At 41.4% G+C, this 26,809-nt stretch overlaps 1 protein-coding gene and 1 long non-coding RNA gene across 2 annotated transcripts; one reads left to right on the forward strand and one right to left on the reverse strand.

The window, feature by feature from the left end:
* The first annotated feature begins 1,661 nt into the window (after positions 1-1,661).
* pnpla3 (patatin-like phospholipase domain containing 3) lies at positions 1,662-12,071 on the forward strand. Its single transcript, XM_084049383.1, has 9 exons — positions 1,662-2,026; positions 3,687-3,919; positions 4,521-4,586; positions 7,036-7,245; positions 9,364-9,424; positions 10,047-10,223; positions 10,506-10,638; positions 11,573-11,680; positions 11,822-12,071. The coding sequence occupies exons 1-9, from the start codon at positions 1,840-1,842 to the stop codon at positions 12,063-12,065; spliced, it is 1,419 nt and encodes a 472-aa protein (XP_083905509.1). The 5' UTR covers positions 1,662-1,839; the 3' UTR covers positions 12,066-12,071.
* Positions 12,072-12,516: 445 nt separating this feature from the next.
* Positions 12,517-15,178, reverse strand: LOC311039478. The gene is made up of 3 exons (XR_014600172.1): positions 14,253-15,178; positions 13,048-13,552; positions 12,517-12,653 (listed from the first exon to the last, which is right to left on the reverse strand). It is a non-coding gene; the product is annotated as an uncharacterized lncRNA (long non-coding RNA).
* Between the last annotated feature and the right edge of the window lie 11,631 nt (positions 15,179-26,809).

Consider the following 26,809-nt stretch of genomic DNA (forward strand, 5'->3'; position numbering starts at 1 on the left):
GGGGAAAGCTTTCGCTGAAAATAACAGATCGACAATAAGCTCACAAGCTTGTCGATCGGTTATTTTAAACAAAAGCTTTCTCCACAATAACAGAAAACAGAAAATACACTATAGCCTATTGAGCCCTGCCCCTGAGGGACTGTTAGACATTTCAATACTAAGATATATTTGATTTATTTGATTTGCACACCAGGACATATATGCATAGTAGCCTATAGTTATTTCCTATAAAGATGGCAGATAGTTGTTGTGCGACTTGTGCCGGTGAGGTAAGATATATTAAAAACAAAACAAAAACAAAGAAACAAAAAATAGTAATAAAAACAGATCATAAAGATATAAGAAAATAAGACAACAAAAATATAAATGTACATGAGCAGAAAATGTAAAAAATTAAAATCTTGACAAAGCAAACGTATGCGAAATGAAAAAATAAATATGCATGCAATATAAATGCATATGCATGAGATGAGCCATTTAACCATAACGTTTTTGGCATTTGTTGGGGCCCTTGTCCATATTTATTTTGTATTTGCAACAGCAGAATAAACCCTGGAAGTAACAGTATATAATAAACTAGAGTATTCCTGTATAATAACATTGCAATGGCTTTAGAGATTAATGTCAAACCAAACGCACCAGTGTAACAGAAAAAAAACATTATAATATGTGACGTTATTATACGTTATATAACGTTATAAAGAAGTAGGCTAATGCTTATGACCCCACCCCCTCCCCCAGTAGCCTACATCTGTGTATCAGTCCAGCAACAACTGATCTACAAGTCCAAGTGACTGCGTGAAACGATGCCTTGTTAGCCTGTATATCAGTTATTTTTTGTAAGTGACACTGTTGTATAACGAGTATGGATCGGCCGGGTATAGCTCTGGTCCATTATGGACCGTCCATAGCGTTAGAAGTAGTTCTCCTCTTAACGCTATGTTACTTTTGAGCCGTTGCCTGAACACCCCCGGTAGCGCAGGCTGTCGTGTCGTCTGTAGTAAATAAATAATACACTTTCACTACTCACCAAAACAAAGACGGGTTTAAGACGTTGAAAGAGTACTTTCCTTAGTGGGAAGACTCTGATCCCCCCACCTTACGTTTAAAATACACGTTTTGTCCAGAAAAGAAAACATTTCACCGGATGGAAAAATGTTTTAGCTACTCCACTGCGCCCCCTACAGATCTGGTCAATGGATTTTTTCCATTGACCAGATCTGTAAAGGACGCAGTGGAGTAACTAAAACATTTTTCCATCCGGTGGATTATTTTACATTTTGGTCAAAAGCGTATTGTAGACGTGAGGTGGGGGGGCTCAGAGTGTTCCCACTAAGGAAAGTAGGCTTTCAACATCTTAAAACCGTCTTTGTTTGTGTATTTTTTATTTTGACTATAGACGAGAGGCTGCGCTACCGGGGGTGGGCGGCCAACGGGTGAAAAGTAACGTAGCGACGACACAGCGTTAATGAGAACTCCTTCTAACGCTATGCTATGGACCAGAGCTAGATCAGGCTGATTGGCTCTCGTCGAGAAAGGGGTCGTGACTGACGGTGTGGCTCAGCCAATCGCGTGCTACGAAACATGTTTTTTTCTGGACTTTTTAGTTGACCCTGGTAGAAAGAAAAAGAGAGTTTGTGTCAGCCGGGTTTAACGACAACAACACGCCGCTTCTCCTGTCAGACAGTAGTAGGACTCGATCGAGTGATCGCATGAAGGAAACGGCGTTTTAACGGCAATAACGGTAATAACACTGTGTGTTTGGTTAATAATAACATTGTAATAACTTCATCCAAACTTTCTTCTGGTGGACCATCGGGGCATGTTGTAGTCTATATCATGTTCGATCTAAAGGGAGGATGGAGCCTGTCCTTTGCCGGCTGTGGCTTCCTGGGCATCTACCACATCGGGGTGGCCAGTTGTCTGCTGGAGAAGGCGCCCTACCTGATCCAAGAGGCCACCAAGATCTACGGCGCTTCGGCCGGCGCGCTCACCGCATCGGTGCTGGCGAGCCAAGCGTCCATAAGTAAGTACAGTAGGCGAAGCCATGACAGATGTCTAGCCTTGATACATACAAGGCTAGACATCTGTGTGATCATATCGGTAGTCCAGTCGGTAACAGGATAGGTGGGCACCAGGGACATCTGGTCACCTTGATGTAAAATTGGCTATTTTGTCCAAAATGTTTTTAAAAAAAATGAAATATTTGAAAAATGTTTTTAAGTAAAGTAAGGTATACATGATTAAAACATGCTTAAACATTCGACAATCAAGGTCTAATATTTCTACAATTGCTACAAACCCTGTATATCCAGTCATTTTGGGGCATAAACAAGAAGTTGAAGGATAAAATGAAGTCTGATAATGATATACCTGCATGTTCACATCATGTATACTTTACATTACTGAAGACCATTCTTCAAATATTAAATATTTTAACATTTTGGACAAAATAGCCAATTTTACATCAAGGTTCCCAAATGTCCCTATAGTGCCCACCTATCCTGTTCAGAGTCTAGTCTTATATTAAGCCTTGGATCATGACTTCCATAGATTTTTATCGATTCTGACATTTGAGATACGAAAGCAAAAGTCAGCCTCAATAAAATACAAGATCCAAGCCAAGGCAGTCATATATTAGCTTGGGATCAGGACGGTCATCATGTCATAATATATGACAGTCTTGTATCAAGGCTAGTATTATATATGCACCGGCAGTAAAGGACCGTTTTGTTAAATTATAATCATAGCTATAGGCTACATTAAATGTTATATGCAACAGAAAGATACAATATTTTTTTCTGTAAATGTTTGGCACAATCAAAGTTGAGATCCAGCAATGACAACCAATGTGTACAATTAACAGGTAGTTGCTCTCTGCTTTTCTGTTATATAAAAGAAACACCGAACATGTCCTTGCCCTGGAAAGATTTGACTGGCCAGTGGGGGGGGTTGAACCTTCTCGCACATGAATAATAAGCAAAGATAAAGAGTTAAAGACGGATCATAGCCTACTGTGTCATTGCAGTGTGGCCTATTGGATATGTGCAGTGGATCAGAGAATATCAACCTATGCTTATGAACCAATGACACCAGAATAGGTCATAATGACCTCAGTCGGTCACTGACTCATGCAGGATCATGAGAATATGGATCCGATGGTGTTATCAGTTATCACAGAGGCACCTCGCAGAATGTATTTGTTTGCTGTTGATTGATCTTCACAGTAATGTGGGGGTCCTCTGATTCGGCTGCCTACTAGAATGTTCCTAAGTTTTAGGCTGATGACCAAGGGTGACCGGACCTTTGCCATCAAGGCCCCTATAGACTCTGGAACAGCCTCCAATTGGACTCTCAGGCTTGCTAGCTCCATAACCACTTTAAAAAAAAAAAACATTTGAAAACCCATTTTATCATAAAGAAAAAGCCTTTTTAACCCCCTAACGGCAGAAATGAATGCATCTATTTTCACTGATGTTATTGTGTTTCTGTTGCTGTTATTGTTTATGATTTATGATTTACTGTTTGATTTGAAGTTGTTAAGCACTTTGTAACTTTGTTTAAAAAGGTGCTATAAATAAAGCGTATTATTGTTATTGTAATGTCTCCCTCCCTGACGTCATGCTGTTGTCTCTCTGCCCCCCCCCCCCCCCCCCCCATCTCACCCGATCTGCTACCCCGTTTAGCTAAATGCTGCGAGGACGTTATAGAGGTGGCTAAGGAGGCCAGGAAGAGGAATCTGGGCCCTCTCCATCCCTCCTTCAACCTGGTCAAAGTGCTCAGGTCGGGCCTGGATCGCGTCCTGCTAGCCGACGCACACACAGTGGCCTCCGGGAGACTGTGTGTGTCCCTCACTCGAGTGTCTGATGGACAGAATGTCTTGGTGTCTGACTTCAACTCCAAAGAAGAGCTTATGCAGGTGGGTGAGCCATGTGATTGTGGATAGTAATAGTAATAATAGTGTTAATAATAGTAGTAGCAGTCCTTATAGTAGTAGTCGTAATACTACTGGCAAAATAATCAATAAATACTAGTTAAAAGGGTTGTATTATAATTATGATTATAATAATTATTATTATTAGTATTTATAATCACATTGTTATAAGCTAAGCTTTATAAGGACAATAATTAAACCAAGTACCCCTGCATGTTAACTCTCATTGTTTACTTTTGTCATTTTATAAAGAAATGAAATGACAGCAAGTCAGATGGATTTGTTAAACTTCTAGTACAAACCCCTAGTCTCTTGATCATACGATGTATCCATGTTTGTGAAATTGTCATGCAATGGTTGACATGAGTCCAAGTTAGATAACTCACATTCTAGGGCACTCTATAGTACAGTGCTTGAAATTGTCATTGAAAGTCATTGCATTGCCCAATGTGCCTTTGGCACATGTTATTGTATATGTAATGAAACATTGCAGTGACCCCTGGAACTCTTATCAGCATGTCGCTGTGGTCTAATCGGGGACATGGGTGTTATCTGTGAGGTGTTATATAAGGTGTTCTGTCAACAGGCCCTGGTCTGTAGCTGTTTCATCCCCATCTACTGTGGCCTGATTCCCCCGTCCTTCCGAGGAGTGGTAAGTGTCTGAGAGTTGAATGTCCTGTGGTGGTCTGGCGTTGGTCTGGGTCCTTGAAGACCTTTACCTTCACATTGACTTATTAGCTGCTAGTGGACTTGTCTTTGACAGTGGTATCAGTGGCTGAAAGTCTATTTTAGAAACGCTACGTAATCCACTGGTAGACCACTTTCTTTTTGGCAGGCCAGGTAGTTCTAAATCTGCCAGACGCCGTTCAGAGGATACAGAGACCATAGTCCAGGAAGGGAGGGCGCCATTGACAAAAGACGTCACAAGAGCAGAAGGGCACATTGAATCCTCACGAACAGAAGCTGTATCTGTGGTTGCTTAATTATGTTTCACAGGTTTGGGCGTCTTCTGAATAGACACCGTTGTTGTCCTGGCTCGCCTGATGATTGGTGTCAAAGTTCGTCTTAGCCCGGTGTCCCTATTTGGGGCAAACTATTGACACAACAAAGTGTTACTGTATAGGGCTTAAGAAGTGGTTAAAATCCAAATATAGCTTGTTCAAAGAGTCCCCCCATGAGTCAGACTGGCAGTTGGCCTTTTAGACACACTACCCCACCATCACCACACTGCTCTTTCTCCTCCTATAAAAGGAATACATTTCTGTACATTGTGTTCTTTTCAGTGTCAAGATCACTGGCTGGCTCAGAGCCGACCGTTCATGACTCATTAACTTTGTACATACATGTAATTGTGTACAATATTAGTGCTCTGGACAGATACTCAAAGGAATAGAAAAACAATGTCTCAATCTTATATTTATGGATGGTAGTCAGCCCAGTGCACACTTGTTGATGGTGTTATCTTCCATTCTATCATAGTTTGTTGGTGTTTCAATTAAATTAGGACACAGAAGTAGTATTTTATTTCCATTATGTCCTCTGCCAGCTTCTCTGCCCCGAGACTGAAGGATTTTAGAATTGGCAATTAAGAATATTCTATTCTTCAATTAAGAAATAAGCGTTCTATGCATTTCTAAGGGTATTAAATAGCAACGCCTTAATGTATTCATGTTAAGATGTGGAATCTGACCTTGGAAGTTGACAACAACGTGTCATTACACAATAATGTGACAACAAAACAAAAATGAAGAGAAAAAACTCAAATGTATCTGACTCTGTCCGCAAAGAAGTTAGTGTTGGGTTCACTAGGTGAGGTACTAGATTCTTGTTAATATTGGGTTCACTAGGTGAGGTACTCGATTCTTGTTAATGTTGGGTTCACTAGGTGAGGTACTCGATTCTTGTTATTAAATGTTGAAATGTCCTAGCCTAGGGGTGTTTATCCAGCCTTAAGAAATCCTGCCCCAAAATGTGTGAATAAGCCAAAATATTTGAACACAAACAAATATCACATTACTTGTTTTTCCCACTTGTTTTGCCCCTGTTTATCCCCTTGACTCTCGTGACAAAATAAATGTGAACGATCCAAAATATGTGATGGCAAAATAATTAGCAGCTTGTGCAAAGTTGTGCATGGATGGACCAATTAACTTTAACTGAGGATGGACCTCATTAACTTTGTACATACATGTAATTGTGTACAATATTAGTGCTCTGGACAGATACTCAAAGGAATAGAAAAACAATGTCTCAATATTATATTTATGGATGGTAGTCAGCCCAGTGCACACTTGTTGAGGGTGTTATCTTCCATTCTATCATAGTTTGTTGGTGTTTCAATTAAATTAGGACACAGTATGTCCTCTGCCAGCTTCTCTGCCCCGAGACTGAAGGATTTTAGAATTGGCAATTAAGAATATTCTATTCTTCAATTAAGAAATAAGCTTTCTATGAATTTCTAAGGGTATTAAATAGCAACGCCTTAATGTATTCATGTTAAGATGTGGAATCTGACCTTGGAAGTTGACAACAACGTGTCATTACACAATAATGTGACAAAACAAAACAAAAATGAAGAGAAAAAACTCAAATGTATGTGACTCTGTCCGCAAAGAAGTTAGTGTTGGGTTCACTAGGTGAGGTACTCGATTCTTGTTAATGTTGGGTTCACTAGGTGAGGTACTAGATTCTTGTTAATATTGGGTTCACTAGGTGAGGTACTCGATTCTTGTTAATGTTGGGTTCACTAGGTGAGGTACTCGATTCTTGTTAATGTTGGGTTCACTAGGTGAGGTACTCGATTCTTGTTATTAAATGTTGAAATGTCCTAGCCTAGGGGTGTTTATCCAGCCTTAAGAAATCCTGCCCCAAAATGTGTGAATAAGCCAAAATATTTGAACACAAACAAATATCACATTACTTGTTTTTCCCACTTGTTTTGCCCCTGTTTATCCCCTTGACTCTCGTGACAAAATAAATGTGAACGATCCAAAATATGTGATGGCAAAATAATTAGCAGCTTGTGCAAAGTTGTGCATGGATGGACCAAATCCAATCTGTCCCTCCAAATTGTTTCTTATTCCCCGTCTCTCCCTCCCCAGCGCTACGTGGACGGTGGGATCAGCGACAACCTCCCCCAGTCGGAGCTGAAGAACACCATCTCCATCTCTCCGTTCTCGGGGGAGAGTGACATCTGTCCCCGTGACAACTCCACCAGCTTCCACGAGCTTCGCTTCACCAACACCAGCATCCAGATGAACATGGGGAACATGTACCGCCTCAGCAAGGCCCTCTTCCCACCTGAACCCAAGGTAGGGAGTTACTGGAGGAGTGTCATAATGCTTGCCCTTATTAAAGCTGCAATCCAATAACTCTCATTATATCCTACCTGGGATTCAAACCAGAGTCTCCTGCATGAGAGAGACATTACTACCACTCTGCTTGATGAGGCATCATAGTTGTCAGCCAGTAGTCATCTTTCTCTAACATGTCTCAGTGGAAGAGTAGGGAGACAACCTCCAACCACTGCAGAGAGTGCTAGCTTTACTAAAATAAGTTCGGGATTGCAGGGACACTTTGGTAGAGAGGTTTGGGTTGTGTCGTTATCTTGTTATGATGTAACTAGTCCATCTGGCGAGGCATCTTGCCACGTTGCGCTGTTGATTAGAAATGAATAATCCAAAAATACTGTCGTCTCCACATTGACTTACATTGTATGGTGAAACAGCTCTCAAAATCACTCTTTTAGCACATTAACAAACTCAAACAAAGCAGCTTTTGCCAATATATAACATAGCATTGTAAAACAAAATGTCAACTTGATTTTGCCATTTTTATTAGGAAGAAAACCCGTACTGGATCCGCTGGTCCGGATCTCCAAATAGTAAAATCAACAGGAAGTTGACATTTGTATTTATATACTGTATTAAAAAAAAGCTGTACTGGGTTTTGTGATGTTATATATCGGTAGAATCAGCTTTGTTTGTTTATGTTCTAAAAGAGTGACTTTGAGAGCTTTTTATCTGTACAATGTAAAGTCAATTAGTAGACCATTTTTGCAATTTCGAATCAATGGCGCAATAGAGCATGATATCTCGCCAAATGGACATAGTTACTAGCCTGGCATTGACAGACTGATGACATGGATTCACTCACACGTTCCTCCACGTGGAGGAACATGTGAGTCTATTTTCGCCAAATGTCCTCCCCAGAAAAGGGACGCTAGGGTTCAAGTGGTTAAACATTTGCGTGACTGTGTTTTATTCTGTGACATTTTTTTCTCCATTGACCATAATTCAAACATTTTCCACTCACTCTCAGAGTTAAAATAACACTCCAGATTTACTGTGTACCGTGATGATATAAAATGTTTACTAAGATGTGTAGTGAACTTCGATCCTACTTGGGTAGGTTCCTTCACTGTGTTGTAAGACTATCTCTTTCCTCACGTGTGACTGGTGGAATGTTGTGCTTGCTGGAATCCATGGTTATATAATTCATGGTGCAAGGGAGCATGTGTGTTGTGGGGACATTATTAGAAAGTGCAGTGAGTCACCACCCTGGCCTACCTTATACAACACAGACAATGTAAAAAATACGAATAATCCACTCACCAGTAACTCTAAACCAACTTCACAAGCACTTTACTGACATATTTATTATTATTGTCTATTGTATTGGCACACATTTAAGAGTAGTCATATAACAGTGAGCAATATTTTAACCTACGAAGCCAAGCCAAGACTCTTACTCAATATGGGGCCTGTAATTATGCTTATGTCAGTGCTTTCTTTTTAGTCAGTAAGCAGTTATGCAATGAATGGGATGTCATAATATTGGTAGTGGTGACCGGTAGCTAAAGTCATAAACCAATAGCATGATATGTGTATTATGTAATTAATAGACTTATTATCAAACACTTCTGTGAATGAATCATTACAAACAATACTTAAAGGCTTATTCAAATGGTCATATTCTGTTACAGAATATAGCTGTGCTGGGCAGCAACCTCAGCACTAGCCTCCCATAAGCCAAATGTCCAGCATGCTCTGTCGTGGCACGCGTGAACCCCAAATACTCAAGACTTACTATTAAATAATATGCAGACCCTGACCTAAAAAAGTAACCGATTACAAATATGTTGACAATATGTGCATGTTTTGCTTGTTATTTATGCAAGGCAAGCCCTATATATACTGTACTTTGCTGTATTAAAATAAATTGCAAAAATACCCAACCTACAAGCTCGTAACACATCACATTGTGACATGGTATGAGCTTGTAGATTGACAATTAACGCTATTTTAACATTTCAAATAAAAAAGGGAAAACTTTTATGAATTGTTTTGAAGATCTTCCAAAAATAGGGATGGCTGGGTTACATGTATGTGATTGTGACATTTCTTTCATATTATCATATCTTTTGACAGGTAATGGCAGATATGTGTCAGAGTGGGTACAAGGATGCTCTACGCTTCCTCGAAGAAAACAGTGAGTCTTACTATGTTGCTAAACTGACATTGAAATAATTATCATGTAATTTTAGGGCTGGGCAATTAACCGAAAATATCGAGACCAATTACCGACCTAATGTTGCTCATGCAGAATAATCAAATAATCGAGAAGCAGGTTTTTTTCTGGTATGTCTTCATTGTATTATATATCATTGTATATATATCATATCAACAAATCGACATGGAAAAAATCAATTAACCATTTGGTCTTATTAACCATTTGTTGTACAATGGTGGCGCACAAAAATTGTGGAAATAGCCGTCATACAGGCTCATAAATTATCGTGGCATGTTGTGAACTTGTAGATCTGCTATTTTCACACTCCCAAAAAATAAATAAATCATTCATTAATCGTAATTGAGGCAAAAGTTTGAAATAATCGTGATATCGATTAGAAGCCATATCGCCCTAGCCTGGCATTGCCAGACTGATGACGTGGATTCACTCACACGTTCCCACACGGGAAGGTCCACGATATGAATACGTATTACATTGGTTATCAGTGTCAAAGTTTTATTGCGTCTGGTTTCTTGTCGATATATTGTCATAATAGTACAACCTTTGGAATGTGTTGCTGATGTCATGTTTGCGCTGGCAGACCTGTTGAGAACGGAGAGTCCTACGGCTGACACTGCGTTAACCGAGGCCACGGCGACCTGCTGCTGCGAGCATCCTGAAACCAGGAAAGAATGGTTGCTGCGGAGACTTTATCTACTGAATAAACAACACTGGTGGTTGGACCAGGAGATAGTCCTGCCAACGCCTATCAAGAAAGGTATGCAGTGATCTTAAACTTAATTTATGCTCCATTGCATCATGATGGTGTCACTCTTGCGGACCAGAACTGACTTTAAAGCTAAGAACGCAATGTGTTGTATGTCACACAGCGTGATGTTTTCATTTGGAAGCAGCACTGTCGTGTGATGGATTAAAAACAATGCTTCATTTCTTCTCAGCTGGCACGAATGTCACTCTATAATCTGTTAATAAAAGTAATATGTGTTGTTGTGCATATATTTCCGTTAGTGAAATCACAAGTTGCCTTTGTTTCTTTCAGTGCTCTGTGAGGCGTGCCAAGATAAGACAGGCCTGTATTCTAAGGTCTCAGAGCTGCTGCCAATGAGAGTGGCCTCATACATGCTCATGCCTTACACACTTCCTGTACAGTCAGCCTACTCTGTAGCCCAGAGGTAAGTGTAATCCCACCAATCAGAATCCAATTCAGTTAATCTGTCAAAAACAGTACTGTACACAGTAGTCATAGTAACGGTAATGCAAAACATTAACACTCATTTGAGAACATAATCTGACAATCGACAGACAGTATATCACTGTGCAGATTACTTTGTAAACAGAGCTAACATCCACGTTACAGTCCTCCCACACACACACACACACACACACACACACACACACACACACACACACACACACACACACACACACACACACACACACACACACACAGCACAGCACATTGCCCATACTCAAAAGCCAAGTCTGTAACGAGGGACGCTGGTGTTGCAGTCAAACAAACAGTGCTGTTTTTACACCACAACTCTACAAGGCCAAACTGACTACCAGTGCAGCGGGAGCTCCACTAATCACGTCCAACCCAGATTTGGCTCTAACAATGGGTTCAATTCGTTCTCCTGCTATGCCACAGAAATGTGGAACGCCCTACCAACAGTCCTAATGGAGTGTGAATCCCTACTCTCCTTCAAAATCGCTTAAAAGAGCTCTTACAGGTGGCTGCAATTTGAAACTGTCCCCTGTAAACAACTGCCCCCCCCCCCCCACCCCTCGAACTGTTTACTGTACATGTTTTTGTTTTCAAACTGTTTATATGATGTTTTGCGTAGTAGTGTATATTTGTCTGTCATTAATGTTTCGATGAATTGAGTACAAAGGACCCCAATGGAAACAAGCCATAGGCTTTCTTGGGTTTTAAAATCCTCTTAGCAGACCTTGTATTGAACTTTCCTGTGCTTTTGTTGGCAAACTGCTAAAAAAGTATTCAATCAATCAAGTTAATGAGCATAGTCTCCCTCTAGTGGCCAACACTTTAAAGGTGTTGACTTGGACCTGTGGTGAACTGACAGTAAATGCTCTGCTCTGACCCAGGTTGGTGGAGTGGATCCCAGAGGTGCCAGCTGATGTGCGTTGGATGTTTGGGGTGGCTGGGGATGTGTACAGACAGACCTGGAAAGGAGAAAGAGCAGGCGACAACAGGTACTAACATTAAGCAAGATAACTTGGTTTAAATCAATAACAACCAGCGTTGGCTATTCAAAAATAGCTGATATACAAGTTCACAGCGCGTCACTTTGTGCCACGCTGCAAGCTTGACTCCATTTGATTGATCCTTTCTAGTGAGCAATGCCTAAGGAAGAACCTGAGCCTGCCCCCTTCCCTGGAAGACAGACGCGTAGAGGCAAATAACGTCCCAGCTCTCTCCTCCCTGGACCTCCACAGCAACTACTGGGACACCCCAGACTTGATCTCCTCCTCCGAACACCAGCCAAGCACCTCCTCCCGCACACCCAGCCCCTCACCGCGGCAGGTCTGCTTCTTTGTGAGCTCAGAGGATGAACCTCATAATGGCACAGACCAGTGAAAGGACAGAGGGTGAACCTCATGATGGCACAGACCAGTGAAAAGGACAGAGGATGAACCTCATGATGGCACAGACCAGTGAAGGTTCACATTTTGGCTGTCATATACTCTGTCTGACCTAACCAGTCCAGACTTCTGGTTCTGACGGAACCCGGAAAGGGTGAAGGGCTGTTGGATTGATGGATGATGTTGATTTGATGAATGAGAAGTTATTGAACCAATGACAATAATTGTCATGGATGCACATACGTTATGTCTCTGACTGTGAACACTCCAGCCGGGGCTGCCGAGTATGTTACAGTATGTTTTAATCTGTACCGTTGAAGTCCTTGTCACGGCTAACTTGGTTTTACTGCTCACTCAGGCCAAAGGATGGGTTTGTGGTGCTTTTGTATTGAATGACGGAGCAAATGTGTCTACTTTTACCAAAGAACTACAAGTCTGTCTACCTATTTCAGTTGATTCAAATGTTGCACTTATTTCTCATGTCATTATGTCACATTTTCAAAGTGTGAATTTGTGCTTCCTGGGCTTTTCTGCACCCTGAATTCATAAGGGGACAGGGCCTAGCCTGCTATACTGTATATCTCTTCTGTCCGGCAGCAACCACCTAACTCCAAAATGTTCATTTTTCAGGAAATGACAAAAACAAAACAAAAATGGAGGTTTTGTTCATCATTGATAAGAACAGCTGAATGGACCTCCAAGCTCACAATGAGGTTGGAGATCAAAAGGGGGTGGAGCCTGGAGTCAGCTAAACCAGCTAACTCCACCCCCCTTTGGTGAACTTAGCTGGTTTAGCAGAAAGTTTGAGGATCTAATGGAGTTAGCTGTTTTTTTCAGAAGCGCTTTTTAATACTTTTAATTGATTCAATAATTTTTTTAATCAACACACAGACTTAAAGGGTGTTCAATGGCCCTGATTTATGGAAATAAATGCAAAAGCGGAAAAATGGAGTTAGCTGGTTCCTGCCGGACAGCACTCTTGCGTTGCCAGACAATCGTAGATTTCCACGTACTGATACATCTGACTTTTAAATCTCCAAATTGTTTCCACCCACTCTTAGCAAACACAGTGAATTTAGATGTCACCGGCGTATCGGTAGACAGAGATCTCCGATTGTCTGGCAATGCGAGACTCCTGTTGAAGAAGACGAAGAGCCTCTGCTACTTTCATGCTCTGACAAAACTCAGCGTACTGTTTGTTCTCAAGTGCCTTCTGACCTGTCTGTCTGTCTATTTATCTATCTATTTTAACATGTTGCTCGCCATGTTTACACTATAAATCCAGCTGCAAAAATGATTTATTCAAACTGAAATAATGATGTAATGTGCAATCAGCAGTATTGTGAGTAGCATATCTAAAACCATTTGCAGTATAGATGCCCATGTTGTCAGTGCACAGTGCCATGCCATTAGTCCGATGGCCCATTGTTCCGACGGCACACATACCGCTGGTACCAGGCAGTGAAATTATTGTATTTCAAACTTCTTCTGTGTGGATGGGCAATGTGTACAATGTGTACAATTAGTGGCGTGCACAGACATTTTGAGGGGCAGGTGCTCAAGTAAATTATACTTTTTTTTTTTTACTTGGTGTGCTCTTTTTTCCCTCTACACCTATACCTCTTTGCCAAAAATAGCCGATCTACAAGCTTGTAGATCTGCTATTTTTGGCTAAAGTTCTCCTCAGAAAAGGGATGCTAGGTTTCGAGTGGTTATGGTAAAAAGAAAAATCATATCACATAAAGATTTGGCGGACCCCCTGTAGTAACTCTGAGGACCCCATAGGGGTCCCGGACCCCCTGTTGAAGACCCCTGCTGTAAACTCTTTTTTTCAAAAGGGCACTTCTGGTCAAGAGGGCAAAGGGCAGGTGCTCTAGCACCACCTAGAGTCTATCTGTGCACGTCCAAGTGTACAATACAACATTGAGAAATGACACATTGGAATATGTCAGCTAAATACACTGGTGCTTGAGTTTGTGAACCCTTTCGAAGAGTCTATATTTCTGCGTAAATATGACCACGTCAGCTCATGTGGCTATAATGTCCATCGGCTTCTGTGTCCCCTCCATGTGGAGTCCCCCAGGGATCAATTCTGGGGCCAATTCTCGTCTCTCTCTACCTCCTCCCCTTAGAGTTCATTATGGAAAGATATGGCATTTTCTTCCATTTTTATGCAGATGACTCCCAATTTGTATCTGCCTCTGAAGAGAGATGGTGCTACTTCATTGAAGCCACTGCTGGAGTGTCTCGAGGACATCAAAGCCTGGATGGCTTTAAACGTTTTACATTTTAACAAAGGGAAAACAGGTCATGATCTTTGGACCCTCAACTTGACTCGGGCCCCCTGACGCCCTATGTGAAGCCCAATGTAACTAACGTTGGTGTCAAAATGGACAGTGAAAGTACATTTAAAGCAGATAAATACTGTTAAAACAGTTTTAAAATCAGCCTCCTTCCAATTACGGCTTTTATCAAAGGTCAAGTCCTTTTTATCTTTTAGTGACTTTGAAAAGGTTATACATTTTATTACCACTCGCCTTGACTAGGCCTACTGTAATGCCCTCTATACTGGCATTAGTCAAGCTTCCCTTTCTTGCCTTCAGCTAGTCCAAAATACTGCCACACACCTTTTAGCGGGAACTCGAAAGTGAGAAAATATCACCCCCATTCTGGCCTCCCTCCATTGGCGTCCCAGTGAGTTTTAGAATCCATTTAAAGATGTTATTGTTTGTTTTAAAATCTTTAAATGGATTAGTACCCGTTATATCTCTGCTTTTTTTTTAACCTATACTGTATGTCCCTTCAAGATCACTGAGGTCAGCTGACCAGTTGCTGCTTGTCGTCCCTAAGACGAGTCTTAAGCACAGGGGGGAGCGAGCCTTCTCAGTTGTAGCCCCCAAACTGTGGAACGAGCTATCCCATCATGTCAGGCTGGCCCCTACTCTACCTGTTTTTAAAAACCTAGGTAACCTAGATTGAGAATTGTTTGTACCTATGTTTAATTGTGTTTTAATTGGGTTTACATGTTATGCTTTTATTTGTTTTTATTTTAACCAACTGTACAGCACTTTGGTCAACTCTGTTGTTTTAAAATGTGCTTTATAAATAAAGTTGAATTGGACCTAAAACCAGTGGTGGAAGAAGTACTCTAGTATTTTTTAGCAATACCACAGTATAAAAATACTCACAAGTAAAATGTTACTTGAGTTAAAGTACATTAAGTATTGGCATCAACCCAAAGTACCAATATCAAAGTACAATCTTCTTGTAATTGCAGTGGAGTAAAAAGTACAATATTCGCCTCTGAGATGTAGCCGAGTAGCATAAAGTCGTTCAAAACATGGAAATAGTCAAGTAAGTAAAAGTACCTCAAAATTGTACTAGTACAGTACTTGAGTAAATGTACATAGTGTGATATAAGTCCCTCTATTGCAGGGGTCTCATAAGAAGGTAATGCCTGATTTATACTTGGTTATGGTGTCAAGCACTGAGAATAGCAGATCTAAAGGCTCACAACAAACTTGTAGATAAGCTATTTTTGCGACACCAGCTCGCAACAAAGTATAACTCTGGCTTTAAGGTAATGTGGAATGTGACATCTACTCATACTAATAATGTGGTAACAAGGTTTGTCACTAGGTGGGGCCATTGCCATTGTAATATTCAGTGTAATAGTTCAAAGACAGCTGGCCTGGTTGTTCACCACGCAGTTGTCTACAGCCAACTGCCACAGATCAGCAGTGGAGGTTGGCAGCAACAGGGACCTGTTGTAGGCTACACATGGGAACCGGTAATTACTAAATTGGGAGAAAATGAAAATTACAACCAGTTGTTCAAAAAAATAAAAATAAAAATAAAGAAAAAATAAAAATGACTTGAGAAAATGTGAACCCTATCTGATCCAATAGTCCAAATGGCTCACTGCCAGTGGGGATTGTCCTCCGCCATTGGCTGCTGCATCATATGTCACCTATCCTGCTGTGATATTCATGGACAGGATTTCGAGGCATGGAGGGGAGGGTATACTTTTCAGTGGGCTGAGAACTGCTTGCCTTGCATCACTGCTTTTAGCAGATCATTATGGTGATGAAGGCATCATTGGTCTCTGACCTTCAGCACTCACTGGAATTGTTTGCAGCCGAGTGTGAAGTGGCTGGGATGAGGATCAGCACCTCTAAATCTGAGGCCATGGATCTAAGCAGGAAACCGGTGGATTGCCCACTCCTCCAAGTAGGGAATGAAGTGCTAGTGTTGGCCAATGTGGCCAGGGAAAGGGAGAGAACCAGAGGAAGTTCACTGGCAGGTGGGAGGCTGATGAGCAAGGCACTAATGAGGTTCCTGAAACCCTCAACCCTGCTCTTTCGCTGTCCGCTAACTTTCAAACATGAGTAATGAGGTGAGAGCTGTGATTGGATAGAGGTCACATTGGGAGCTGTGAAGAACTGCTTTTTTTTAGGGAAGGACAGTTTGTGTTCACATTTTTACATGTAGTGTGTGTTCACATGTTCATGTTCACATGTACAGGCTGTCTTGCAAACACCAACATAAGGACGTGTCTGTCGAGTAGTAAAACAGGACAAAGAATGCAGATTATATCCTGTCCCGACTAAAGCATTGTTAGTACAGAAATAGCTGAATAATTACTATTTTGTTCAAATGTAAATGTAATACATGTTTCCTTTAAGGTGGAAAGTCTGAAAACCCAATAATCTCTGTATCTGTCTGTCTGTGTCCCATTTAATGCCCATATATAGAGATCTCTTTGTTTGTCTGTCTGCCTGTGTCCCTACCTATGTATGGAGATACTTGGTGTCATGAATATGTTGTCATAGTAGACTACAACACAGACAGTATCATCCCCACTCATCAAGTACGGCATCTTTGTCAACAGTTTTGGCGCCTTATAGCATCCCTATTTATACACCGTGGCAGGGGCGGACTGGCCATTTTGCGTACCGGCCAAATGTCCGGTGGGCCGCTGGGCCAGTGGGCCGCTGGACCACCCCAAAAAAAACATAAATATTTTCGTTTTAGGATTATTACGGTCATTTCCGGGTCGCGCGGCCCAATTATTAATTACGTTAATGTAGCCTAGTATATAAACCCATTGAACTTCAAAGTCCATTTTAACCATGTTAGACTCACACGCCCCTGCTTTTGGGGACTAATATTGTCCTTGTAATGCATGAGGGTGGCGTGTTTTTTCAAATACTTTTTTATTTTTACTTTTACTGTTTTCAGTTTCAGTCTAATATGATTAAAATGAAGTTTGAAGTTCAATATACTGTAGGAGGGGGCATTTCTGATAAAATGAAATCTAATATTCAAATATTGAATCAAGTGTTTTAAGTAAAATCTTTTTATTTGCCATAATTTTCACTGAGAGAACAATATAGAAGAATAGAAGATTAGAACCGTTGCTATGGGCTATGACGAAACAGACATAGAACTCTGAGTGACGTAACTGTTCCACTCCATATACAGTACAGTATATAGCTTGTGTCTCAGTGATGGTGCCCATAACATTTGAAGGAGTTCATTTATTCATTGAAAGGGGAGCTGCACCTTTGGTCCGATGGAAAGCATGCTTTCAAGAAAGAGATGAAGTCAACAGAGGAGGCGACCCTGGCAAAGTTTGAGGAAGAGGAAGAAAATAATGGAGAAGATCAGGAAATTACCCTGGAAGAGAGTGTCTTTCAGACAGAAAACAGATTTGCAGTCTAACACTGATAGGAAGGCCTGGAGTAAGTTTAAAGCGGACGCAGCCCTGACACAGCCTGATGAAGACAAGTACAGGGACCGTCAGGTGCATAAGGGCCGTAGTCTCACAGAATGGCCCGAAACTATGCCTGTGGAGTACCAGGACCGTCAGGTGCATAAGGATCATGGTCTCACAGAATGGTCTGAAACTCTGCTTATGAAGAACCGGGACTGTCAGGTGCATAAGAGTCACAGTCTCACGGAATGGCCTGAAACTATGTCTGCGGAGACCTTCAATTTGACTACGCCTGTGGAGACCTTCACTTTGGAGATTAAACTGGAAAACAACAGAGACGCTGCTCCAGGATCGAGAGAGCACAATGCAGGAGAGAAGGTGCCCGATTATGAGGAAGTGTCCGCGCTTGTAGCATCAGCAGTGCATGAGCCGTCCTCCGCCACTAATTCGATACCTGGATCCAGTGAGGAGAGGACAGGAAAAGCAGTCCATTTCCTGAGGGAGGTAAAGAGAAAAACAGCTTGTTTCCAGAGGAGGGTGAAGAAGCATTTGTTTGTCCAGTCACACGCCGCCACCAACGGCACACCTGGATTGAGCGAGAGGGGGACAGAAAAAAATGCACATTTCCTGAAGGGAGTGAAGAAAAAAACAGCCCGTTTACTAAGGCGGGGGAAGAAGCGTGTCTGTGGCAAATCAAAGGGCACAAGCGATGCCAATATCATCAGCACTCCACCTCAGTTGCCTCAAACCCAGGATGAACCAATGTCTGCAGGAACCTTCACCTCAGAAGAGACTCAACCATCTGCCACCCCCCACTCTGACAGACACAAGTTGCACTTAAAGTTGGCAAAGGATCACATCTGTCAAAAACTAGTAGACCTGAAGTACAGGGCTAAGAGGAATAATGAGCTTCAGCCTGTGAGGAAGTGTCTCACCAACCCTGCACTGTATATGGACACTGGGAGAGGGCACGTCATGGCAGCACAGACACAGCACAGCACAGACGCTGCTCCAGGATCGAGACAGTGCAGTGCGGAAGACAACGTGTCCGGGTTTGAGGAAGTGTCAGAGCTTGTGGCATCCACTCAGCTGTCCACTATCACTAACACCACGCCTGGAGCCAGGGAGGGGAGGGCAGGAAATAAAGCCTGTTTCCTGAGGGGGGCAAAGAAGCGATTCTGTGGCAAATCAAAGAGGACAAGTGATGCAAACATTAGCACTCCACCTCCATCACCTCAAGCCCAGCCCTACCTCATGTTAGCAAAAGATTACATTTGTCAGAAACTGGTGGACCCGAAGTACAGGTCTAAGAGGACTAATGAGGAAGATGAAGGAAGGAGTTCCCAACTTCATCTGATGCCAGTGAGAAGGTGTATGCCTGACCCTGCACTGTATGTGGGTAATGGAAGAGCGCCCACCACAAAGACAAATATCCCACCCAGTGTCCCAGCGTACAAAAAGGAAACGGTCAAAAGCTTCATACATCAGCTTGCCCTCTGGGTCGCTGGACAGTGTGCAGAGTCAGAGTACAGAGACGGTGAGGTGCACAAGGGCGGCCATGCATTCCCTAGGACCACTGAGCCAGCTACTAATGTCTCACCTGGATCCACCGAAGGGAAGACAGGAAAAACTGCCCATTTCCTGAGGGGAGTGAAGCGAAAAACAGCCAGTTATTGGAAGAGGGAGAAACGGCGTTTATTTGGCAAATCAAAGATGGCAAGAGATGCAAAATCACCAACACATCACCTCAATGCCGAGCCCGATTTCAAGTTTGCAAAAGACATTGATTGGAAGTCTGATGTTTAGAGAGATGGCGGCCCTGGCATTGCCTAATGAAGACAAGTACAGAAAGAACAGAAAGAAGTGTGTGTGGAGGAAAAAATATGTAAAGACGGGATGATGATGATGGACCGAGACACTGGGTCAAGTCATGCATGCATCACGTTTTTGATCTTTGAAAAACTATTAAAAAAATAAATAAATAAATATAGCTGCAAGCAGCGATAATATGGGGCCAGGAGAGAGAAAGAGAAATGATAATTCCTTTAACAGGTCAGTTCATGAAAGTCCTTGCGGTCTTGTTTCCAATGAGTGCCTGTGAGCAATTAGGGGTTAAAAGTCTTGCTCAGGGACAAATTTCATTTCATCGACACATTTGCTGACCTGGCCTGGAATCGTACCTGGGGCAACCAGAGTCTCTGGCTCCCTAACCACTCAGCTATGGCCACCCCTCAGAGAGAGAGAGAGAGAGAGAGAGAGAGAGAGAGAGAGAGAGAGAGAGAGAGAGAGAGAGAGAGAGAGAGAGAGAGAGAGAGAGAGAGAGAGAGAGAGAGAGAGAGAGAGAGAGAGAGAGAGAGAGAGAGAGAGAGAGAGAGAGAGAGAGAGAGAGAGAGAGAGAGAGAGAGAGAGATACGGAATAGATTGAAGAGACATAGAGAGACAAATGGAATAGATTGAAGAGACAGAGAAAGAGACATGGAAACGGAATAGATTGAAGAGAAAGACATGGAAATGGAATAGATTGAAGAGAGAGAGAGAGCGCCATGGAAACGGAATAGATTGAGTCATGTTTTTTGCATTTCAACTTAAATGAGTCTGCATCAAGTGAGGCTTGAACCGGCAACCTTACGGTCATGAAGCACTCTTAGGTAGCTGCAACACTACCTATAGTGCTATATCTTTGTCCAGGCTGATGTTGTCTGTTGAGGATCACAAACTCTTGCCTTCTGTCATGACCCAAGCCCCTGTTTCACTAACACTAAGATCACTCGTTCACAAACCATTTACCAATGAAGAAATTGTACATCTCCTCAGAACCAAAATTAGTGAAAGTAGCCGATCTACAAGCTCACAAACCATTAAAAATTGTCAGATTGTACATTGGCTATTTTCACAATGAAGTATGTTATACATTGAAAAAACATACTCTCATTGCTATCTGAAAAGTTGTGAAATTGTAGATCAGCTGTATGTAAAAAACACTCAATTAAGTATTTCATGTTATCTTTAACAATTGCAGATGTATTCATTGATAGTCATGTTGTGTGAAATGCAACTTAGATGAAGTCTGCACCAAGTGAGGCTTGAACTGGTGACCTTCAGGTTGTGGGGCACACATTTAAGCGAGAAGCCACCAACAGACAGATCACACAGATCATACAGTTTCACGCAAATAGCTGAAAAATCCTGGGTTTAAGTGTTTTTCAAACTGCTCAAGATTGCGGACAATCTAAGGGCGGTGCTTACTGGTCAACGTGATAGATGTGTTCCTCATTAGTCAAGGCACATGTGTAAGCAGGTCTAATGGCTGTCGGCCAAACGAGGCATGACTTTTGCCTGTTTAAAGTTTCAATTTTCAAAAAAATGCTATAGCGCCCCCGTTTGACCAATTGGAGTAAGATTGGTTTCAGTGATATTTGGAATGGCCCTTTACATTTCTGCAAAGTTTCAAAGAATGGTAAGTCTGCATGTATGTGTTAGGGGCAGATGAATAATTGTCATAAAACTGCAATATTCATTGGCTCATTAAAGCTTCATTTTTTCACTTATGGAAGATATTTTGCAAAAGTTTTTTGGTATAGGTCCAAAGTTCATGTGTAAAAAGTTTCGTGCAGATTACTCAAAAATCCCAGGAGGAGATAGGTTTTAACTGTTTTTCATATAATTCAAAATGGTGGGAGATCTAAAGGTCAGAGGTCAAAAGTCAGAGTGTGAAAGTTGTTCAGCATGAGGAGACGCATGTGTGCATCGAAGTTTCATGGCTGTAGGTGAAACAGGGCATGAGTTGTACCTGTTCAAATTTGTCATTTTCAACTGAGTGCTATAGCGCCACCTTTTGACGAAAAGATTGTGAGATTTATTTTTTGATCGTTTTTCATGACCATCTACCATATGGCCGAGTTTCATAAAAAGCGACTGCACGGTTCAGCCAGAACTGGCAAAAACGGCGGAAGAAGAAGAAGAAGAAGAAGAAACGGAATAATGCCAATAACAATATGGGTCCATGCTGGAAGCCTGGCCCCATAATAATGCCAATAACAATATGGGTCCATGCTGGAAGCCTGGCCCCATAAATATAGCTGCAAGCAGCGATAATACGGGGCCAGTGAATAGAGAGAGAGAGAGACATGGAAACGGAATAGATTGAAGAGAGAGAGAGAGTGACATGGAAACAATAGATTGATGAGACAGAGAGATGGAAACATAATGGTTTGATTGGACATCTCAACCTACTGCCATTAACAGGATTCAAACTCTCAACCTTCAGACTAATAGGCTGCAACACTACCTATAGTGCTATAGCTTTGTCCAGGCTGATATTGTCTGTTGAAGATCATAAACTCTTGCCTTCTTTCATGAACCAAGCCCCTGTTTCACTAACACTAAGATCACTCGTTCACAAACCATTTACCAATGAAGAAATTGTACATCTCCTCAGAACCAAAACTAGTGAAAGTAGCCGATCTACAAGCTCACAAACCATGAAAAGTTGTGAGATTGTAGATCAGCTATTTTCAGAATGAAGTATGTCATACGTTGAAAAAACGTACTCTCAAATAAGCATTTCAGGTTATCTTTACCATTTGCACATGTATTCATTGATACAGTCATGTTGTTTGCAATTCAACTTAAATTAAGTCTGCATCAAGTGAGGCTTGAACTGGCGACCTTGAGATTGTGAGGCATTCATTTAAGGGAGACGCCATTGGCCCAACAGACAAGTAACTGTGAAAAAGGAGATCACACAGATGATACAGTTTCACGCAAATAGCTGAAAAATCCTGGGTTTAAGTGTTTTTCAAACTGCTCAAAAATGCGGACAATCTAAGGGCGGAGCTTACTTGTCAAAGCGATAGATGTGTTCCTCATGAGTCAAGGCACAAGTGTAAGCAAGTTTCACGACTTTCGGCCAAACGAGGCATGACTTTTGCCTGTTTAAAATTTGCATTTTCAAAAAATTGCTATAGCGCCCCCCTTTGGCCAATTGGAGTGAGATTGGTTTCAGTGATATTTGGAATGACTCTCTACATTACTGCAACGTTTCAAAGAAATGTGAGTCTTGCATGTATGTGTTAGGGGCAGATGAATAATTTTCATAAAACTGTCATAAAACTGTCATAAAATTGGACAAAACAGAGTACAGAGCACAGGAGCACATGTCAGCCTTGCTGCTACATGGTGTGGCTTCCAAACTCCAACACTCCATGCTGCTCAATGTTTTGCCACTCAGTCTAGATGAGGGGGCGTGTCCCGGTGGAAAAGTGACGCATGTGCATACTCTCTATTACTTTTGTTCAATTGAAGAAAGTTACAGAGCATGACTTTAATTGTATCCAGCTGTTTTTCTATACAAATGAATGGAAATTGAACAATTATGTATCAAATTGCCATGACACGATTATGTATAATTGTGACATAACTAATAACAAGCAAAACGAAGAAGATTAATCCACGCTCTGTGTGTGTGTGTGTGTGTGTGTCCTTTAGGTTGCAGAAGAAGCTATGACAGAGGCTGTTCAAGCCTGAATGCGTTGAAGGCATGAAGATAGGAGATCTGAGAGTACAGATGGAAGGGGAGATGAAAGCCTTCCTGGACACGGAGCTCTATGCCATCATATCGGCTGACATACTGACACTGTGTAAGAACACTATCATACTGACACTGTGTGATTGACTGATGTACTTTATTTAGTAAGACATGAGAAACAGTACATGGAAGTACAATTCACAATACAAGGTCTACTAAACTGGATAACTCATAAAAGCACTATGTTTAAAATGAGTTCCCACGCACACGATTGGTGGAACATGAGCTACTGCATAATCACACGGGTGAATGAAATCATGATTCCACCACTGACTATTACATTTAGTATTAATTCATGTTTATTACAAGGACCTTAGTATGATGTGTATCCCATGTTTGTGTACATACATTATTTAGGCTATTTGTAACAGTGACTCAGATTCACTGACAAAGCCATCCTGATTGGCTGTGCCAATCATACAGCATTTGCCATTACTAAACCATCCAATGAGAACTGCCTTTACAATGCTGTCCAGTATTTACTTTACAAATCCAATTGCTGGTAATAGCTGTCCAATAACATCAACGTTACAAAGCTGTCCAATCAGAATCACCATTACAACACTATCCAATCAGAATGATGAATTAGTTTAGTTGATGATTAGTTGTTGTTTTTTTAGGTAATTTTCCGGAAGAGGAGGAGGAAGAGGAGGAGGAGGAGGAGATGGACGTTGAAACACTTGAGGAAGATAAGAGTAGTGAGGAAGATGAGGTGGGAGAGGAGGAGGAGGAGGAGGAGGAGGAGGAGGAGGAGGAGGAAGATGAGGTGGGAGAGGAGGAGGAGGAGGAAGATGAGGGAACGAGTAGCGAGGAAGATGAGGAGGTGGAGGTAAGGGAAGACCAGGTGGTCGTGGAGGAAGAGGAAGGAACAAGTTGTGAGGAAGCTGAGGAAGAGGAAGCAACGTGTAGTGAGGAAGATGAGGTTGGAGAGGAGGAGGAGGAGGAGGAAGGAGACGATCAGAACGAGTCTGTCGACCAAGTTGACAACCCTGAGGAGGATGATGATGATGGAGAGGAGGAAGAGGATGGTGATGATGAGGAGGAGCTCATTACAGAGGAGGAGGAGCTCACTACATGCATAACAGACAGTGAGCAGGACAGTGATATTAATCAGTGATATTAATGTGAGACTTTAGCGTGTTGAGGGACCGGTCGTTGTTCATATATTTGTTCCAGCACATTTTCTATGGACATTATTCTTGTATGCGTTTTATATAATAAATAATAATAAATAAAGCAGATGAAAACAACCATTGGCACCTTTTATTCTTGCCTTCAAACCTCCTAGTTACAACATACATTTAGTTTATGTTTGGGAGCCAAAACTCATTTTGCACAGAGCATCATCCAAATGGTTCCATTTGTACACTCAGAGTTTTGAGGGTCCTTGAAACTAAAATGTTTGAGAACCACTGATTTACTGCGTGCATGTTTCACCATTACATAATCCACCTACATAGTGCTCTATGTGTTTGAGTACTACATGACCAGCACTTACATTGAGCTTGTGGTGCAAAACAATGGTTCTTTGCAGAAAACGTGAGTCGAGCAAAAGAGCCTCATGATAGATATTCCATATGAATTTCCTGGTAGAATAGAAACCCAGCAGTACTTGGGGGTCCCTGAGGACCACTTTTAAAGTTCTCAGACCATAGCTCTATGTCGGGGTGCATTGACGAGGGGGATGAGGAGGAGTACAGAAATCTGGTGGAGAACTTTCTGTGGCTGGAGCAATAGACCATATTCACATGGCGGCCATATTGCCATTAAGTCAATGAAATGCCACCCCAGTTGCCACAGCAACGCAATGTTAAATTCCAAAATGGCCACCGTGTTAATATGGACAATGAGAAACACCTGCAGCTGAATGTCAGCAAGACAAAGGTTTTGATGGACTTCTGGAGGAGGAAAGAGCCCCCCACCCCCAGCTGTCACCATGCAGGGGTGGAGGTGGTCCAGTTCTCTCACACACACACACACACACACACACACACACACACACACACACACACACACACACACACACACACACACACACACACACACACACACACACACACACACACACACACACACACACACCCTTTTCAAAAGAATTTCAGAAATAAATATAATTTAGTCAAATAGATGCAACGTGTTGTGAGAGCTTGGAGATAGGCCATTTCCACTATGTTTGAAATAAGTTCATGATGTATTTTTGCACGTTTGGGTCCATGGACCCAAACTTACAAAAAGACCCCAAATGTATCTTCAGGGTCTTGAGCTGAACGGAATGCTTTAAATGGCTCCATAGATGTGACTTTAATGAAGCTGTTCCTGTAGCAATATACTGTATAGTTCTATAGTAACCCCCCTACCCCGCTCTCTCTCTCTCTCTCTCTCTCTGTAACACTCTTTGGATCTCTTGCCCAGGCCTCTTCCACCCATCTTGTTCAACAGGAAGATGGACACCAGTGATGATAAACATGATGTACTGTAGATCAGTTAAACACTAATTACAAACACTTTATTAATTGTCAACTTGACAGTAAAGTACTTTTCCTTTGTAACAAAAAAGAACGATTGAAAACGGATCAAATCAACACCAGAGTCGTAGCTGTCAGGTGGGAACCTCAGATTGTCCAAAACTGGTACTTTTCAGGAAATGGGGAAAAAGTAATGTGTGTTCCAATGGACAGACTTCACAACTTTCACTTAAAAGGTTTCTCAAATCAAAAGTAGCAAAAATGGCAGATCTAAAGCTCACAACACATTGCATTGTGACAGGTTGTGAGCTTGTAGATCGGCCATTTTTGCTACTTTTACATGACAAAATAAGGCATTAATTTACGGGGTGAAAAAAAACGTTTAGATTGTGAAGATACAAGGTTTCTGCCCGACAGCAACGAGATAAAAACATAATAAATAAGTATTTAGAGAACAGCATCAAATTAACACCAGGTCCAAACAGATTAAAACAACACAAGTTAACAATATTCAATCAATACATTCAGTCAAAACCAGGAAATAAACAACAGCAACATATTCAGTCAAACTACTACAGTAGGTAACAACAAACTTATTTGTTCCAAGTTAAATCAACCTGTTAACAGATTTACAAGTCATACAACAGAACAAATGTCATACAATACAATGTCATAAAAAACTGTTATAGCTATACTATCTGCTCAGAAAGAAGGGAAAAACATGTTATGCTTTCAAGAAAAATGTCATACTATACTATATGTTAGCAATACTTTTAATCAAAAGTCAAACAAAAATATATATTATGTGGACAAAAAATAAATAAATAGCAAAATAAACTATGTCATTCAGAAAATTTAAACAAAAACATAGTGTTATGACTTTATCAATTTAAGAAATCAAGTCTAACTATACAATGTAAAACAAAACATCTTACTAGACTATAGCATGAAAAAGTTAAAGAAAAGTCATA

The sequence above is a fragment of the Gymnoscopelus microlampas genome (genome assembly GCF_963454915.1).
Source record: "Gymnoscopelus microlampas genome assembly, chromosome: 23".
NCBI lineage: Eukaryota > Metazoa > Chordata > Actinopteri > Myctophiformes > Myctophidae > Gymnoscopelus > Gymnoscopelus microlampas.